Here is a 19,649-nt window from a genome sequence, read left to right as displayed (position 1 = left end):
TCAGACCGCGGACATGATGCCCCGCCCCATAGGCGGTGATATTTTCAGAAGCAGGCAGCCGGGGAGCGGAGACCGGGATAGACCTGTGCGCGCTGCGGCTACGTCGAGTGGGCGTGGCCCTGGCGCGAGGGCGGGACCAAAGGCAAAAGCCGGACCGTCACGCCACTCAGACTTGGAGAAGTGCTAACGGGACAGTGGTGCAAGCCAATCGCAACCAGTGCTCTGGACGAAGGGAGACTGGGGTGGAGACTTCGTAGACTGCAGTTGCAGGTCGGTGAGCTCCGGGGTACCCGGGAGGAGTGGGATTGTAGCATCTTCTTTCTGGGGCCTAGGGGTTGGCTCCTACGACCCACAGAAAAAGGGTTGCCTTGGCTTTAGTGAGTTCTGTCACTGCTGCGTGTTCTGAGGCAAGAGACGTTTTTGTGGCCCCGAAGGGATTGCCTTGGTGATCCCGGAGTTGTGCAACCCGCGGCCCTGAGTTGCCTACCCTCCTCCCCAGCCTCGTCAGCCAAAAATCTACCCTTGCGCCTGACATTCCTTCCCCTGAGCAGCCGTGCACCCTACAAGCTGCCTGGAAGGCCGACCTAAGACTGGCCTCAGCGCGGGCGCAGGCCCCACCTGAATCCCAGGCTGTCGGCCAGCTGCGGGGCGGGTGCTGAACCTTCATTGCAGCACTAGGAGACCCGGGTGCTGTTCTGAGACGACCTTAGCTGGGCTAGAGCCTTCGGGAAAAAGCGGAGGGTTCTGTCATTGAAGCATCAGTGGTTTCATCCGGAGGCCTTTAATATACGAACAACAAAATCCAGTAAATAACTTAGGCGGCTCTTCAGATTTACTCTGTGCCTTTACTCGATTTGTTTTTCAGACTTGAAAAAGAATTATTGTTATGTCTTTTTCCATACTTGTTCCATGTAGACTATAGATAGCTTATCTACAAGCCCCCTTGATTGATGTCTCCTCCGGGTTTTGGTCCAAGGAAAAGTTGGTCTCTGCAGATGAATGTAAATACCTTACTAGATGGTGATTGTGTGCTCTAAGGTGGCATTCAGCCTATTCTCTTCTTCCTATGACTCCCTGGAAATATCTGGCCAGTAATAGCATGATTACTGCCCCTTATTTCTCCTTAAACTGGATTTTATTCTGTTTTTTATGTATACTTGCTCACATTACCTTTTTGTGATATCTTTTTTTGAGGGGGGTACGGGGATCGAACTCCGAACCTTGCACTTTCAAGGTGCCAGAACCACTGAGCTAAATCCCCTGGCCCTAACTTTTTGTGATATCTTGAGCCTCAACCTTTGCAAATAGATGAAATTTTGAATACACATGCATACCCACACCCTCTCAAAGGACAGTAACGTTAATTACAGACTTGGTATGTCAACTAATGCTGTGTCAGGTGCCATGTTTAAGATGTTTACTACTTGAAGTGAGCCTACTTACTGTTTGGCAAGGCAGATGAAGCACACACATAAAAAGCTACAGTAAGTGTAAATATAGACATGTAAAAAGTATTAATACCCATACCTGTAATGATCATCATTTAGTTTTTCATTTTTCTACTTTATGTATGTAAGCATCTTATTATAACTTCCCTGTCGTTGTGAACTGATTTTTATAATTTTGATGTATATTTTGTTTCTAAAACAGAAGTTGTACATTACATATTCTTTGTGTATTAGTTGTTATTGGTAATAAAGAACCAGCTCAGAAGAAATTTGTGGTTGGGAAATTTTAAATTCAAGTTTAGAAAGTCATTCCACTCTGTGTATTAGATCTATGTAGCCTAATATATAGACAGCTAGGTAGTCATTTGTATTTTTTCTCTCTACCTGGAATATTCTTCCTGTCATCACATTCCTTGTTCTCCTGTATCATTCAGGCTCAAATGTCATATAAAGAGAAATGTCTCTACTCACTCAATTTAAAAGTAACTCATTTTCCACCTCATATCCCCAACTCAAGCCTAGCACCCTAACTAAACACTCTTTAGGTTTAATTTAATCTCCTTCCTCATTTACTTTTTAAAATTTTACTTATCCTTGAAGGCTTAGTTTGAACCCTACCTTCCTTTAAAACCTACTCCAGAATACTTTTTGAAATAAGCCACATTTTTACATAATTAATTTGACAACTATTCTAGTATTACCTTATGACATCTTTCCTACGTTGCTGCATTATTTATGTTGTTATCTGGCAGAATTAAATATAAAATAAGAGAGAATCTCATGTATACTTTAATTTTTACAAATAGTAGACAGGAGTAAACATTACTGACTTTTACAATACATTCTATCATTCAAACTGGGATCATAGTAGTTTTTATTGCCTACTTATAGGAAATATAAGCATAGTTAATAGCTTACCAAATATATTCAATAAGCCCCAAAACTGTGTTAAAAAATTTTATTACATTGGTCAGAAGAAGATGATGACCAACAGCAGAGATTCAACCAGCTTGTGAGCAATGGTTGACCTGCCTGATCCTGATTTGTGGCTTTTTAGCATTTTGGGAGACTTAATATCCTATTCCATTTCTACCACCAATTACCTGTGTGACTTTGGGTAAATCACATAATTTGAATTAATTTCAGTGAAAAGGCATCAGATGAGATCAATGCTAAAATTAGGTAATTTTAAGGTAAATATCACAAGCTTTTTTATTGAGCTTCAAACTTTAGTCTCTTAAACCTTGTTCCCTCCCCCCAAGACTTAATTGAACAGCTCCGTAATTCTTCCAGTTACTCACAAAGCAAACTGTGATTTTCCTTTTCCCCATTCTCCATATCCAATCTATCCCAAGTTCCTGTTGATTCTACTTCTAAAACAGTATCTGTCTAATTGTCTCAATCTCCATTGGTGGTTAACTCTAGTCTAAACCGCCATCCTTTCTCACCTAAAATACACTACAGTTTAGTGTTCCTAGCTTTCTTGAGAAGGGGAGCATTTTCTCTCAATGTTTCTCTTCTATGCCATAAGTATAACTTGTCTTTAGAGCTAAGTCTAGTAGTCCATGATCTAAATACCCAGCCTCATTGCATCCTAATTATATTGATGAAGACAGGCCAACAAAGTACAACACCTGAAGAGTATGATGGCACAGAAACTAGGGTAAGTGTTGCAAGAGAGGGAAAGTAGTATACCTGAAAGATTAAATAAGGTCAGGAGAAAGAAGTGAGCATTTGACTTCAGTCCTAGCATGGGGACATTGATGGGAGTAGTTTTGCTGGGATAAAAGAGAGGAATTTGATTGTAGTGGGTTGAGAATGGTAACTGGAGGTAATACTACCACGGTGTTCTTTGAAGAAATTCTTCTGGTTAAGAGAGAAGTGGAATGGTTTCTAAAGTAGATAACAGCACAATTTGTAATAACTAAAACTTGGAAGCAGCCCAGTTGTCCATCAACTGGAGACTGGATAAAGAAAATGTGTTTTTTAAAAAAATAAAATGGAGTACTACTCAGCCACAAAAAATGAGAAATTAGAGACATTTATAGCTAAATGGATGCACATTGAGGTGCTACTCTTAAGTGAATTAAATAGGGCACACATCTATAAATACCGAATAGGTTCTCTAGTGTGAGAAACTGAAAGTGTAAATAAGGACTAAATGGTATAATATATAATGTGAAATAGGAAGAAAAGTGGCAAAGGGAAAGGGGAAGTGGGAGGGGTAGGGGAAAGGAAAGAAGGGAATGGAATTAATATGAGAAAATGAAAAAATGGAAACAATGTCTTTGTAAATGGGGAGGGATGGAGGAGTTGAAGGGAGGGCAGGGGAATGGGGAACAAATAACCAAGAGAGATTATGTAAAGGTGCAAATTTCCAATGATGAATGTCATTATATTGTATACCTAAAATGTACCAATAAAATTAATTTTAAAAATTTTTTTTAAAAGTAGAATTAGAAGCCAAAGGATAGATTCCTTTTGTCTCATGTTTGTTTAAAGATGGGTGGTACCAGAACTTGCATACTTGCATGCTATAGAAAATGTCTAGAACAAGAACATGTTTTAATGTAGGAGAGGGAGGGTGCGTGTGCGTGTGTGTGTGTGTATTTGAGTTCACCATTCTAATACGTACATCAGAGTAAAGGACCTCTGGATTGTTTTTAGCTATTTTCCCCCATATTTAGAATACTGCCTGCAATAGTAATAGATGTTCCCTAAATATTCTAACAATTGTTGAATGACATGCACTCTTCTCTTAACCTTCTTTCAATTTATTCTTCATGTATCAGCTAAAGACATGTTTAAAGATATAAATAAAATCAATTCACCGCCCAGTTTAAAGTTAGCAGTTCTGTTGCCTCGCACCTGCTTTCTGCAGCCCTATGTCTTGACATGATTGCTCCCACTAACTGTACTCCAGCCACACGAGCTTTTCCCTGAAACTAAAAGACTCCTTTCTCATTTTAGAGTTTTGAACATGATTTCTCCTACCAACTTCTTTTCTTCATATCATTCAGAACTCAAAACACACCTTCTTCCAGAAAGGCTTTCTTAATACTGAAATATAAGGACCCTGGGGCCAGACTGTCTGGGATCACTTCTCAGCTACCCACTTAATTGTTATGTGACCTTAGCCATATTACTTAAATTCTCAAAATCTCATTTTCCCTGTTAATAAAATGAGGATAAAATAGTATCCTCGTTATACAGCTGGTTTGAAAACTAAAGGTATTTAAAGCATGTAGTATAGAGCCTGACACAGAATAACCATTGTAACTGTTAACATTTTTTTGAAGTAGAGTGCCCTCTCGTGTTTACTTTTATTTCCATTTCCTAGGCTGTGCTTCTTCACAATGTGCATAACAACTTATATTAATTACTAGAACTTATTTGTTGTTTGTCTTCCTTGTTAGGTAGATAGTGAACACCAAAAATGCAGAGACCTTGTCTGCTATATTTTCCAAAATATCTCTAGTTTCTAATTGAGTGCCTTTTATGTAGTTAACCTTTGTAATACATATTGAATAAGATAGGCCAGAATTATGTTCCATATATTTTTTTATGTTCCATATTGAAATGTCAGTGATCAAATTAATGGGACTGGAAGACTCACTGAAATCAAAGCCTAGAACAATTAAAACACAGCTTTAGTTTAGTATTCTACTTTTGTCAAGGCACATCTTTTCTGTTAGTAATTTACTTCAAAGCCCTGGTTGATAGGCTTGATTCTTGTACTTTTATTAATTCCGTTATTTAAATCAAGTTTTAATAGAAGACATTAAAAGAAAGTATAAAATAGTAGTTTTGAAAATTGATTCAATATTTTGAGCAGGGAGGTGACTTATTGAAACTGAAATGCAACCTGATAAATACATTATTTGATGGACTAATTGGGGAAAAAATCCGACTTAACTATGCCAAACATTTTATCTCTTAGAAGTTTTCATTCTTCCTCAATGAATCCATTTAAATTTAAAATATGCTTATACATGCATAAAAAGAAAAATATAACCAAAATTAATCAAAATACTCCTGAAATGTCTTAACATTCAAAGGCTTTTGATTCACTTTCAATGCAGTCTCTATGGCTATGTTTTATTCAATAATATCATTCTTTGTTATTACAGCATTATTCACCATTTTATACAGAAAATATAGTTTTTATCCTTTTGAAAGTCTCTGTTTTGATATCTTTTTGTTGTTTTGTTTTAGTTTCTACTTTTAATAATACTGAGAAACCACTTTATATTCAAAATAGAATGATGTTTTCTTTTGATGTTTTAAGTGTTTTGAGCACTTAGAACAAGAATGGAACTAGAATGTCAAAGTAGTTTCTGAATTGAGTTGATATTATATCTTTTAATTTTTTTGTTTGTTTGTTTTGTTTTTTTGGTACCAGGGATTAAACTCAAAACCTTGCGCGGCAGGTGCCGGAACCACTGAGCTAAATCCCCGGCCCTGTATCTTTTAATTTTTATTTTAAAATAATTATGCATATAGAGCATTCATGTATCCTTCACCCAGTTTTCTCCAGTGGCTATGTTATATGATTAACCACTATAAAGTTATATAATTATACAGAAATTCTGTAATTACAGTAAAAAATCAGAATAAAGATTTTTATTGTCACAATGTGTATATTCAGTTCCATGTCTTTTTCTCATATATATAGTTTCCTGAGACCTTTACCACGATCAAGATGCAGATTACTGTAGGTCACTACAAATGCCTCCCTCAAACTCACTCTTTCCCCCCCTACTTACCACCATCTTCAACCCCTAGCAACCACTAGTTCTCCATGTCTCAAATTTTGCCATTTCAAGAATGTTACATGATCAAAGTATGCACTGTGTGATCTTTTGAGATTAGCTTGTCACTTATTAGAATCCCCTTGAAATCCATTTAAGTTGTTATGTGTAACAATATTTTGTTCATTTTAATAATGAGTAGTATTTTAATTGTGAGTGGTATGGTTGTTTCACAGATTGTTTATTCATTCACCTATTGTGCAACATTTTGATTGTTTCCAGTACTGTACAAATAGTGCTTTTATGAAACAGCATGTATAAATTTTTGTGCACATGTAAGTTTTTATTTCCCTGGGATAATTGCCCACAAATATGGTTATTGGGCCGTATGGTATGTGTATATGTTTATTTATCATCTGTATATTCTCTTTGATGAAATATCTTTTCATGCCTTTTGTCTAATTTATTTAATTGCATAGTTTGGTTTATTACTGGTGAGTTTTGAGAGTTCATATGTTCTACTTTAACAGCTTTGATTTGCAGATATTTTCTCTCAGCTCATAGCTTATCTGTTTATCCTCTTAAAAGTCACAGAGGAAAAATTTTAATTTTGAAGAATTCCAATTTATTAATGCATTTTTCTTTTATAGATTGTGCTTTTGATGTCATATCTAAGAACTCATTGGTTAATCCCTAGTCAAAAAGATTTTCTCCTATATTTTCTTCTAAAAGCTAATGTTTTTATATTTTTCATTTACACCTATGCTCTATTTGAGTAAAGTTTTGTATAAAGTATGATGTTTAGTTTCAGGTTCTTTTTTTTTTTTTTTTTTTGACTTTTGTCCATTTGCTTCAGCACTATTTTTTGAAAAGATTATTTTTCCTTCATTGAATTGTTGTGCACCTTTCTCAAAAATGGCTGTGTGGAGCTCTTTCTCAGTTCTATATTCTATTCTGTTAATCTTTGTTTCTGTTCCCTTCATCAATATCACACGGTCTTGGTTATATATAATGTCTTGAAATTAAGTAGAATGGCTATTGCCTTACTATCACTCTTTTTCCAAATTGTACTATATACTCTAGTTTCCTTACCATTCTATACAAATTTTATAATCTAAACCATACAATGTACAAAATATCTTGCTTGAATTTTGATAACAATTGTGTTAAATCTGTATATTACTTAAGGGAAACTGATATCATTTCCCCACTGTGGTGCTAGGGGTTGAGCCCAGGGCCTTTGCACAGAGCTACATCCCCAGTCCTTTCTAATTTTTTTATTTTGGACAGAGTCTCACTAAGTCACTAAGTTGCCTGAACTGGGCTTGAACTTGAAGTCCTCCTGCTTCAGTCCCCAAGAGTGCTAGGATTATAAGCATGGATAGCCCCATCACACTGGCTTTGATGTCTTCACTATGATGTCATGAGTGGTCTCTACCACAAGGCCATGTCTCTCCTTTTATTTCAATCTTCTTTTATTTCTTTTATTAGGATTTTGTACTTCTCAGGAAACAAACCCTGTATATGCTTTGTTCTATTTGTATCTAAGCATTTCTTTGCTGGGCATTTTAAATTTTGGTTTTGGATATTCACTATTAATATATAAAAATACAGTTAGGTTTTGTGTGTTAATCTTATATCCTGCATGTATCTGAATACTTATTAATTTTGAGAGGGTTTTTTTTTTAGGATTCCTGGGTAGATTGTCTTAGCATCTGCAAATAGAGATAGTTTTGTTTTGTCTCTTCCAGTACATATGTCTTTTATTGAATTTCTTGATTCAGTGTGCTAATTAGAGTTTTCAGTACTATGATGAATCATCATACTGAGTGAATATCCTTGTTGTTTTCCTCATCTTAGGGGGAAGGCATTTAATCTTTTACCATTTAGTGCGTTAGTCATGTAGGGTTGTTTGGGGGTTTTTTGTATGTATTGTCTATGAAGTTTGGCAGGGAAGACTTTCACTTCTATTCCTCAATGCTAGGAGTTTTTCTAATGAATGAGTATTTGATTTTTGTTAAGTGCTTTTTAATAAACTGATACAATCACGTAGCTTTTCTTCTTCAGCAATGATGATATGCATTGAGTAGTACTCAAATATTGAATTAGTTGTATATCCTTGGATGAACTTATTTGATCATAATTTAGTTCCTTTTATGTTTTGATGCATTCTTTTTGCTAATATTTTATAAAGAATTTTTCCATTTATATTTGTAAGAGATATTGGTCTGTGGTTATGGGGGGGGGGGGTGTGTGTGTGTGTGTATTTCTTTTGATACTGTCTTTGGAGTACTACTATTTCATAAAATTAGTTGGAAAATGTCCTGTCTTATTTTCTCAAAGAATTTGTGTAAAATTGGTATTAATTCTTTAAACTTTTGCCTTATTGAACTTCCTAAGTAGTTACAGGGCTGTTCAAATTATATTTCATTTTAAGTTTTGGGAATGTAAACACTTAGTGCTATAAATTTCCCTTCAATACTATTTTAGCTGCATCCCACATATTTTGATATTTTATTTTCAGTTCAATTTATTTTGTAGCTAATTTTTTTTGAGACTGACCTGTGGATCACTTAGTAGTATAGTTGACTTTCAAATAGTTGGATATTTTCCTGGGTTGTATTATTGTTGTTACTGATTTCTAGTTTGATTCCATTATGTTTGGAAAACTGTGATTTCAGTTGTTTTGATTCATTTGAAGTTTGTATTGTGGAGCAGGATATGTTCAATCTGGGTATATATTTAGTGCCAAGTGAGTACTAAAAAGGAATACGTGTCATTCTAGGTGGAGGTTGAAGGTGTTGTTGAATTCTTATGCATCTTTGATGATTTTTTTGTCTAGTTCACTTAATTTTGAAGAGTGGAGTTTTGAAGTCATCAACGATAATAATAAATTTGTTTATTTTGCTTTTCAGTCATATCAGGTTTCGCTTCACATTTTTAAAGCTCTTTTTTGGTGCATAGAAGTGTTTTTGGTAGCTTCCTATTATGTATCTAGAAAAATTTTTCTTGCTGATACCTGCTTTTTCTTATAATAATATTGCATATATGCTTTCATTTAATTGACATTTCCATAGTATACCTCTTCAATTCTTTTACTTTCAATCTACTTATTATATTTGAAGTGAGTTACTTATACAAACCCTAAAGTTGGATCACTTTTCAAAATCTGGTAACCTCTGTCTTTTAATTGAGGCATGTAGACCATTTACATTTAGTGCAATTATGATTGTTTAAGCCTACCACTTGTCTTTCTGTTTTCTATTGAGTCTTTTTATTTCTGTTTTCTCTGCCTTCTAGTGGGCTACTTGAACCTTTTTTTTCATTTTGATTTAACTGTAGTAACTATGAGCATATTATCTGCATACATTTCTTGGTAGTTATTCAGCCTTCTCAGATACCATTCTAGTAGAAAGAGAGGAGGAGGATTGAAGCCTATGAAGGGTAGAGTTCTATACTCTTCATCGCTCCTTTGCAGGTGTGATTGGAATAGAACCAAAAATTGATATTGTGCTGTTTAGCTGGAGTTATTGTCTAAAACTTTTCTGTCCTGATGGTTTGCTCCTTTTCTGGCCCTGTAACTAAAGAGAGTAAGTTTTACTTGAAGCTCTTTATGTTGATGCTTGTTGGTGTTTCAGGGTTGCTAGCTTCTTCAATATCTGGAATATATTAGGCCAAAAGAACACTCAAGGAGCTCACCACCATGTTGTTTCTCAGGTTCTAGTTTCACTAACCATTCAACTTTCTTCTCTCCACGTTTCTGTCTTCATATGCTTGTTATGTGTGTGTATTTGTGTTTGTTTATATTGGGGATTTTTGAGTAGAAAAAATAGAGAAAGCAGGATTTTCTTTGTTTTTATAGGAATTATAGTTATAAAAATTAAATTAAGTACCATGAAACCCATAGGCCAGGCCTAATAGCTAATCGTGATTGTCAACTTGATTGGTTTGAGGGCCACCCAGGGGATTAGTAAAGCACACCTCTGGGTATGTCTGAGAGAACACAGAAGCGTGATCTTAGGGACTGTATCTGGTCCTGGGCCCCTTTCTCTCTGGCACTACTTTCCCTGATCTCTGCTTCCTGGATGCTGTGTCTTGGGCAGCTTTCCTGCCAGGCCTTTCTGCCATAATGTTTCTGCCTTGGAGCCTACGAAACTTTTGAAATGTGAGCCAAAGTAAACTTTTCCTCCTTTTATTTGTTTGTGCCAGGTATTTTGTCCCATCAACTGAAAAGCTGATTTTTGGACCTGGCACATCTTACTGGCTCAGAAAATGTTAACTGTTATTATCATTTATGTCTTTGGTATCAAGAATGATCTGAAATTATTGCAGTATCTTTTGAGCAGTACATTTATGAAGAGATCTTATGAATGCCTCTAGGCTTTCATTTCATGGTAAAATTGAGAGTCAGAATGGTATTTGAAACAACACAGGTTTTGAGTTAAACCAAAATGTTTCCACAAGTTTTATGTTCTTGGGCCTATTATTTAACCTGAGGCTCAACTTGCTGTTTTGAAAAAGGCACTATTAGTATCAGTGTTAAATGATCACTCTGAGAATTGAATGGAATAATTATAAAAATGATTTATTATAAGTTCTGGTATCTTCACACTTATTACATCATTAAACAACTATCAAAGTTCAGAATTTCTAACCATATATTTGCCTATCAATGTTGACCTGTATCTTGTAATATTCTCCAGTTAATTGGTTTAAAGGGCCAAAAATATGCTTTGTGATATGGAAATAGGTGTTGAATTTAGATTGTTCATTGTCAAAATTTCTTTCCATACCTGTCCTTTGTTCTCAGTATGTTAACATGCTTAAGTTTTTCCCACCTAAAACAAAATATAACAAAATTTCTGGCCCCTACCTTACTGAACTTCTAAAAGGAATAATTTATATAAATTATCCCCATTATTTTCTCTTAAACCCACTGTAATACTTTCTCCCTACCCCTCCCCTAAATTATAACTGATTCTTTTAGTTGTTACCTAACCTAACCTTTCAATGAAATGTGAATGAAGAAACCATGTTGAATATCTAACTCAGCCCTTAATGAGACTGTAGTAGCAGTCTACCTGTGTTTGTCTATGTGAAAGCCTCTAACAAAATGTATGAGCTAGACACATGAACCATGAAAGATAATAAATTGTCTTAAGCCACTAAGCTTTGGGATGATTTCAAAGCAATGGATAACCCGAACAGAAATGTACTGGAGACTCAGCTTTCTTATTTCTCTGGCTCCCCTAATTCCTAGTCTTTTTTTTCCCTTTATTTCCTACTTCCTTGCGTTTGGTGGTGCAACTTTTATGCTTAGCTATAAATGTACAGTTTGGGAGATTTATAATTATCTGGCCTCTAATTATTTTGGATTCCTAATCTCATGTTTAAAAGCTTGTTTAAAAATAAAGTTTTATATTGTTTTCCGTCCTGCTTTCATATAGGCCAACTTGACCCAATGTTTGCATTTATTTCCTGAGTAAATATCACAACCAGTTAACACAGTCAAATACTAATCTTTATTAATCAAGTCTCTTATAAAAATCTAAGTTTGAATACATGTAATCTGTGCTTCAACAACAATAGTTTACTTTGCTACTAGAAGAAAATAGATAATGTGTTAAAAAAGATGTGCTAGGTATATACAACAACTACTCTAGAAATAATGTTTATTGTAATGCTTATTGAAACAATAAGACTAATGAATCATGCAGTAAGAAGCTAGATAAACTATGTATTTGTATAAGTTGTAAATTTTGCTATTTAACACAACTGTATAGCTGCAAATGTTAGGTCTTAATAATATACTGTTTAATTCCAGTGAGCTCAACATTTCTGAAAACTCAAAGGGAATGTATTATTAAATGCCATGAAAATAAATGTTTAGAGCAATGTTTATCATAGTCTGACAGTTGTCAGTGAGCAGTTTTGTATGATTGACAGAAAGAGGGAAGATTTTGTTGTCTGAAATTTTCATTAAGTCTCTACTACATCAGTGATTTTTTTTCATTCTAGTTCTAAGAACAAATGGAATTTGCTATGGATAATTCATATGATTTCAACAAACAAAGCTCTTGTAATGGAATTCCATCTGACAAGAAAAACAACTCCCTTGTGTCAGAAGATCATGGACAGAAACTCTTAAGTGTACTGCAGAATTTTAGAGAACAAAATGTCTTTTATGATTTCAAAATAATCATAAAAGATGAAATAATTCCATGTCATCGTTGTGTGTTAGCAGCATGTAGTGACTTTTTCAGGTACTTTACCTTGTCTATGCCTCAGATTTTATAATATAAATAACTGACTTATATTTTATATAACATTCAATTTTTCCTCCACAGGAGCATGAGTTAGTAATTTTTAATTCTTAAAGAAAAACTAATTGGAACTGGATTAACTAATGATTTTGAGTTGGAGAACTGAAGACTACCTTTTTGAAAGTGTGGTTCTTCCCAAGCCAGCATTTCCCAAAGTTATATGGAACATTAGCCCCATGAAATGTTCTGAGAGAAAGAAAACTTCTTTTCATCTGGTTACAGCTTTAGGAGATCCCTAAACTATATATTACAAAACAGTGAAATGACAAGTGAAACAATTGAAAGCAGAATTCAGAGAGAGTGAGTCTAAGAGAAAAATAAATTTAGATTCCGTACTGTATCTATGTATTATCCAAGAGGAGGGACTCTTAGGTCAGAGGACTTAAAAATTTCTTCTCTGTCTGGCAGATATTCTTACAGTTAAGAACAATACTTCTTAGTTAAAAAAGATTTCTCTAAAATACCCAAATTGTTCTGATTGTAAGCAACCTTCTAACTATAATTTGTTTTCCCATGTAATCATCCCACAAAAAATGTCCTAGTGATGACACTGTAAAAATTCTCTATGATGACAGCAGGTTTCTGATTCTACATCATGAGGGTCGACACATTGCCTAGCACTCTGGTAATTTTTCAAGATAATGCCATCTTGTGGGCCCTCTTGGTCAACAGACAGCCAAGTCTGTCTTGATGATACCCTGGTCTTCAGTCCTCCCAGTCATAGTGCAATAAACTTCAATTCTAATTTTGCATTATGTTCAATTTTGGGGGCAAAGTATGTAGGGTTTAAATCTCTGTAAACAAACTTGGTAGAAACAGTAAGACAATATTATAAATAAGATGCAATTTATACCATTTTAATTCTCATTTTAACTCCTGTTTTTCAGTGACCATCTAATTAGATCTAAGCCATGCCATCTTTAGAGTATATCACATAAGCTGGACTTCACTCAGCAAACACTTTTTGATATTACTACTTCTTGCTAAACATCTATTTCTGTAGGTTTTTTGCTTTGAACATGGGAGCAGTGACTCAGGGCTGCCCAGTTCACTGAGAACAGAGAGGCTACAACAGTTTTGAACTAGCTGTCTGCCTAACTAGACTATTAAGTGTTCATCTGTTCTTTGCATTTCTTCTCTCAGATAATCTAAGTTATTCTTTGAATTCCAGTGTGGCCCTAAAGGTTCTTATACTGTACTGCATTGCTCTTAGCCTGTACCATTGTCTTCCCTCCACTTTTCTAATTTAGCTTTTCCTGTTAACTCTATTCTGCTCCTTGTTGTACTTACTGCCTCTTGGTGACAGAAAACTCTCTGTGAAGGTTAAGTCCTTGGTCTCTTAATACATGTTCCCTAAATCTAAATCCCAGATCTGCCACTTGTTGGACATGTGCACTTAAGTAAATTACCTAACCTCTTGAGGCCTAAGGTTCCTCATTTGTAAAAAAAACCTAGGGTAGGGCCAGGGATTTAGCTCAGTTCAGTGGTGCCACCGCCTGCCTCTCAAGCACAAGGTCCTGAGTTCGATCTCCAGTACCAAAAAAAAAAAAAAAAAATCCTAGGGTAATAAAAGTAGGACCTAACTGATAGGGTTGTGTATAAGTTGTGATTAGCACACTGTTTGCTACATTCAATTAATGGTAGCTGAGATGGTTATTATTACCTTCAAACCAGCAAAAAGAAATAATCTGGTGTGAACTTATAGCTTTATTTCCTTATAATGTTTTCATGCTAATGAAATATGTAAGCCTTTGAATTTGTAGACCTCTCCTCTACTAGTTGAAGTTACTTTTAATTAAATGTTTTTGTACATAGTACTTTGATAAGTTTATGCCTACTTTTTCATGGGTCTGTTTTTCACTTTTAAAGTTACTACTAAAACAGAACAATAAGGCTGAGGCAGGAGGAATCACAGATTCAAGCCCACAAGTTGCTGGGAACTTAGCAACTTAGCAAGACCCCTGTCTTAAAATTAAAAACACAAACAACAACAACAACAAAAATACTACAGAACCAGGTTGGAAATAGCTGGGGATATAGCTTAGTATGAAGATCTTGAGTTCAGTCCCTAGTACTCCAAAAAAAAAGAAAAAAATAGTAATATAGTTTTTATATTTTCTACCTCTTTTAGGGCTGAGGATTTAGCCCAGTGGTTCCAGCGCCTACCCCACAAGCACAAGGACCCGAGTCTGATCCCCAGTACCCCTCCCAAAAGAATATTCTACCTCTTTTAAATAATACAAATGACAGACTTTTACATTTTATTAAATGAGTACAAATTTTACATAAAAATGTGTACAAATACATCATTTACATTTTTGAATGATAAAGTCACTAATTTATAATATTTGTATTATGATCAAACACATGCACTGGCATATTAGGAAAATAGAAGAATATCGGAAAAGTGCACAATGAATGATAAATAACCTTACACTGTTTTTGGACAATGAAAGTTACAATTAAGATGTAAGTTATTGGTGATAAGTTTTCAGGAATCCCACACATTTTAGGGTAACCACTTTATGCCAACATGGTAAATTTGAGATAAATGTTAACTGGATACTTGGAAGATGAGTATTTCAAAGTTCAGAAATGTGATCTTATGTGTGTCTTTTGAAAGAAAATGTGAAAGTTGATGGTAAATTAAGATCTATAATGGCTTACAAAAAGTACTTTCTTAAAATAATAATGCACTAATAGCTAATACTTTGCATTGATTAACTCAGTTAATTCTTTCGATAACCCAATGAGATAGGTACTTCCAATATCCCCATTTTCAGATGAACAATTTGGAACACAATGAATACGTCACCTCCCCAAGATTACCCAGCAAGTAAGGGGGAGCAGCTAGATACCTAGGCAGCTGACTCTACAAGTCATGATCTTAACGATACCCCAAGATGACTCTAGATATTTAAATAAAGTAATATAATTATCATCACAGGTTAACATTTCTAAGTTGATAAACACTATTGAAAACTTGTACATGATATGTAACATGCATATATTTTATCACTATATTTATTCGATTTTATATTAAGAATATTGAATAGCCTCGTAGGGTGGCTTTTTATCATCCTTTTTCTAGGGGTGTTCTTTTTTTCCATTAAGTTTATTGGTACATTTTAGGTATACAATACAGTTACATTCATCACTGGGATCTTGTATGTTTACATGATGTATCTTGGTTCTTATTTTTTCCCCATTCCCCTGTCCTCCCTTCAGCCCCTCCTCCCTTCCCTGTTTACAAAGACTTTGTTTCCATTATTTTCCTTTTCCCTTCTTTTCTTTCCCCTACCCCTCCCACTCCCCCTACTCCTTTAGACCTTTTCTTCCTATTTCACAATATCAATTATACATTTTGATTATTATTTACACTTTTAGTTTTTCACACCAGAGAAACTATTTGGTATTTACACATGTGTATCCTATTTATTTCACTGAAGAGTATGGCCTCAATGTGAATCCTCTTAGCTGTAAATGACTCTAGTTTCTTATTCTTTATGGCTGAGTAGTACTCCATTTTATAAAAAAAACCCACATCTTCTTTATCCAGTCTCCAGTTGATGGGCAATTGGGCTGTTTCCAACTTTTAGCTATTACAATGTGCTACTATAAACATGGGTGAGCATATATCACTGTGGTATGATTCTTTTAATTTTGCGAAGATACCCAGCAGAGGAATAGCTGGGTCAAATGGGACTTCCAGTCATAGTTGTTTGAGGTATCTCCATATTGATTTCCACAGTGGTTGCACCAGTTTGCACTCCCACCAACAATGAAGAAGGGCTCCTTTCTCCCCACAACCCTGCCAGCATTTGTTATTGGTTGATTTCTTGTTAGCAGCCATTCTTACTGATGTGAGGTGGAATCTCAGCGTTACTTTCATCTGCATCTCTTGAATGACCAGTGATGTTGAACATTTTTTTCATATGTTCATTTTCTGCTTTTACTTCTTTGTCTGAGAAATGTCTGTTCATTTCAGATGTCCATTTTTAAATTGGGTCTTTATATTTGGGGGGTGTTCTTTATTTGGAAGGTCCCTCATATTTTTCAGTTGGATGTTCTGCTTCTTTAATACTTTTAGTTACCCTCTGGAGCAGACTCAACTAATTAAATTGACTTTTCCCTGTAGTAGTTGAACACCTAGAGACACATCTGACAAAGGTATTTTGAACAACACCAAAATTAATATAAATCATTATTAAACCAGAACAAGTGGTAAAATACATTTTATTCCCTGCCCACACATTTCTTAATAGTCTGTCGTATTTTTGCCTACAATAAGCCAAAGAAATTCCCAACTTCTTAGATTCTATCAACTTTACCATGTGAAGAAAAATAGAACTTCGCAATGAAGAACTTTCGGGCATGTCTGATTATTCAAATTCGAGTAATCATCTCTTTCAATGTCTGTTAACACAAAAACTTGTTGACTTGTTTAGTCATATGAAATCACATTCCCTTTTCCCAAAAGTGATATATAAAACATGTCTTTTTTAGATGTAAGTCTTACTTAGTGGCTTTCCCCATACAAATTCACTGGCATCTCGCCAAGCCCCATTTTTCATATTGTATTACTGCCAAACTGAAATTTGAAAACAATTTTAAAATCCTAAACTCCAAAGAATTATATTTTAAATAAGCTTAGTTATTATGGGCATGGTTAATACTAATTAACCGATAAATAAATTCTGCCATTTGAAAAATTTTGTCAATTTTATGAATAATATGTAAGTCAACAAAATTTAAACTTTTTATACTCATTTTTGGATTAGTTGCTGAGACTCAGCTACACTATATATATTCTATATACATTCTCTCTCTCTATACACACACACACACACACACACACACATGCGGGAGTTATGTAATATGTTTGTGGGCAGATGAATAATGTACATAATTATTTCATATATTAAAATAGTTTATGAGCATGTTATTAAAATATGATTTTGCAAGTATATTTTAAATCAATTTTAGAGTAAAGAAAACCAACATAAAGGTAATATTGAATATAGTTATAGAATAAAATATTTCTGTTTATTTGTTTTTTATGTTCTTTATGTTTTTCAGGGCCATGTTTGAAGTAAACATGAAAGAGCGAGATGATGGAAGTGTTACCATTACTAATTTGTCCTCCAAAGCAGTAAAAGCTTTTCTTGATTATGCTTATACTGGAAAAACAAAAATAACAGATGATAATGTGGAAATGTTCTTCCAGTTGTCATCATTTCTTCAAGTTTCCTTCCTATCCAAAGCTTGCAGTGACTTTTTAATAAAAAGCATTAATCTTGTCAATTGTTTACATTTATTATCTATTTCAGATAGCTATGGCTGTACTCATTTGTTTGATCATGCATTGTACTTTGTACAGCATCATTTTTCTTTATTATTTAAATCTACTGATTTCTTAGAAATAAATTTTGGAGCACTACAAAAATGTCTGGAATCAGATGAATTAAATGTTCCAGAAGAAGAAATGGTACTGAAAGTTGTTCTTAGTTGGACTAAGCATAACTTAGAATCAAGGCAAAAGCATTTGCCACATTTGCTTGCAAAAGTAAGATTACATCAGTTATCTGAAGATACACTTCAAGACTGTCTGCTGAATGAAGAATGTTTACTCAAAAGCACAAATTGTTTTGACATAATCATGGATGCAATTAAGTGTGTACAAGGTTCTAGTGGACTTTTCCCAGATGCTCGACCATCCACAACTGAAAAATATATATTCATACATAAAACGGAGGAAAATGGAGAAAATCAGTATACATTTTGCTATAATATTAAAACTGATTCATGGAAAATATTACCACAGTCACACCTGATTGATTTGCCAGGGTCTAGTCTGTCTACTTACGGAGAGAAAATATTCCTGACAGGTGGTTGTAAAGGGAAGTGTTGTAGAAAGATTCGACTTCATATTGCTGAGACTTATCATGATGCTACTGATCAAACCTGGTGCTACTGTCCAGTCAAAAATGATTTCATTTTAGTATCAACTATGAAAACACCAAGAACAATGCATACATCAGTTATGGCTCTCAATAAATTATTTGTCATAGGTGGAAAGACTAGAGGATCTCAGGACATTAAAAGTCTCTTAGATGTTGAATCTTATAACCCTCTTTCCAAAGAATGGGTATCTGTTAGCCCTCTACCTAGGGGCATATATTATCCCGAAGCAAGTGCATGCCAAAATGTAATTTACGTTCTTGGATCAGAAGTAGAGATTACAGATGCCTTTAACCCATCACTTGATTGCTTCTTTAAATATAATGCTATAACTGATCAGTGGTCTGAACTAGTAGCAGAGTTTGGGCAATTTTTTCATGCTACACTAATTAAAGCTGTCCCAGTAAACTGTACACTGTATATATGTGATCTTTCCACCTATAAGGTATATAGTTTTTGTCCAGATACTTGTGTTTGGAAGGGTGAAGGATCTTTTGAGTGTGCAGGCTTTAATGCAGGCGCAATTGGAATTGAAGATAAGATTTATATCTTAGGTGGCGATTACGCACCAGATGAAATCACAGATGAAGTGCAGGTCTACCACAGTAGCAGGTCAGAGTGGGAAGAAGTTTCTCCAATGCCCAGAGCCTTAACTGAATTTTACTGTCAGGTTATTCAGTTCAATAAATACAGGGATCCATGGTTTTCTAATCATTTCTAAAAGTAATATATGCTTGGAGATTCTAAAACTATTCCAGTTCCTGCAACCTGCAATAAATGTGTTTACCATAATGATTGATGAAAAGGTCTATCTTAATAAAATAAAATCTTTCTGCTATTATAGAATTACTATGTATGTATGATATCTATGAATAACAGTTCCTGGAAACTTAAAATATAAAATACATTTTACCTAAAATTATATTAAATATAATCTTGAAAATCCAGACTACTTAGTATTTTCATGTTAAGTTCTTTATGAAAATCTTTTAAAAATGAAAGTTAACAGATTTGGACTATGTATACAGGGAAATCTCTTGAGGCAGTAAAAATTATATTATGTGACATGAAAGATAAAAGTTTTAATCTCATCTTGATTCTCAAGTTATAAGAATTATTGAATTTCTAACCTTTCTGATCACTGGTCAACTTCTTTTAAATACCCT

General features: G+C 34.6%; 1 protein-coding gene across 2 annotated transcripts; it reads left to right on the top strand.

The window, feature by feature from the left end:
* The first annotated feature begins 90 nt into the window (after positions 1–90).
* Kbtbd3 (kelch repeat and BTB domain containing 3) lies at positions 91–19,367 on the top strand. Of its 2 annotated transcripts, XM_004856487.3 has the most exons (3): positions 91–270; positions 12,218–12,462; positions 17,602–19,367. In XM_004856487.3, the coding sequence occupies exons 2-3, from the start codon at positions 12,230–12,232 to the stop codon at positions 19,202–19,204; spliced, it is 1,836 nt and encodes a 611-aa protein (XP_004856544.1). In that variant the 5' UTR covers positions 91–270; positions 12,218–12,229; the 3' UTR covers positions 19,205–19,367. The 2 variants fall into 2 exon arrangements, with proteins under 2 accessions (XP_004856544.1, XP_012932016.1); XM_013076562.3 differs by lacking the exon at positions 12,218–12,462 and having other exon boundaries at positions 137–270.
* The last annotated feature ends 282 nt before the right edge of the window (positions 19,368–19,649 follow it).

Source organism: Heterocephalus glaber, unplaced genomic scaffold, assembly GCF_053883595.1.
Source record: "Heterocephalus glaber isolate CG9 unplaced genomic scaffold, H.glaber_assembly_v1.0 deba00001429, whole genome shotgun sequence".
Lineage (NCBI taxonomy): Eukaryota > Metazoa > Chordata > Mammalia > Rodentia > Bathyergidae > Heterocephalus > Heterocephalus glaber.
The sequence above is the reverse complement of the archived record's forward strand: the minus strand, read 5'-3'. Positions and strand labels throughout refer to the sequence as shown.

What these genes read in the sequence shown, in the direction of transcription:
- Kbtbd3 (XM_004856487.3), top strand. Translation starts at nt 12,230, where the DNA reads ATGGAATTTGCTATGGATAATTCATATGATTTCAACAAACAAAGCTCT. An exon ending in GCATGTAGTGACTTTTTCAG is followed by an intron (nt 12,463 to 17,601) that starts GTACTTTACCTT and finishes TATGTTTTTCAG; the next exon opens with GGCCATGTTTGAAGTAAACA.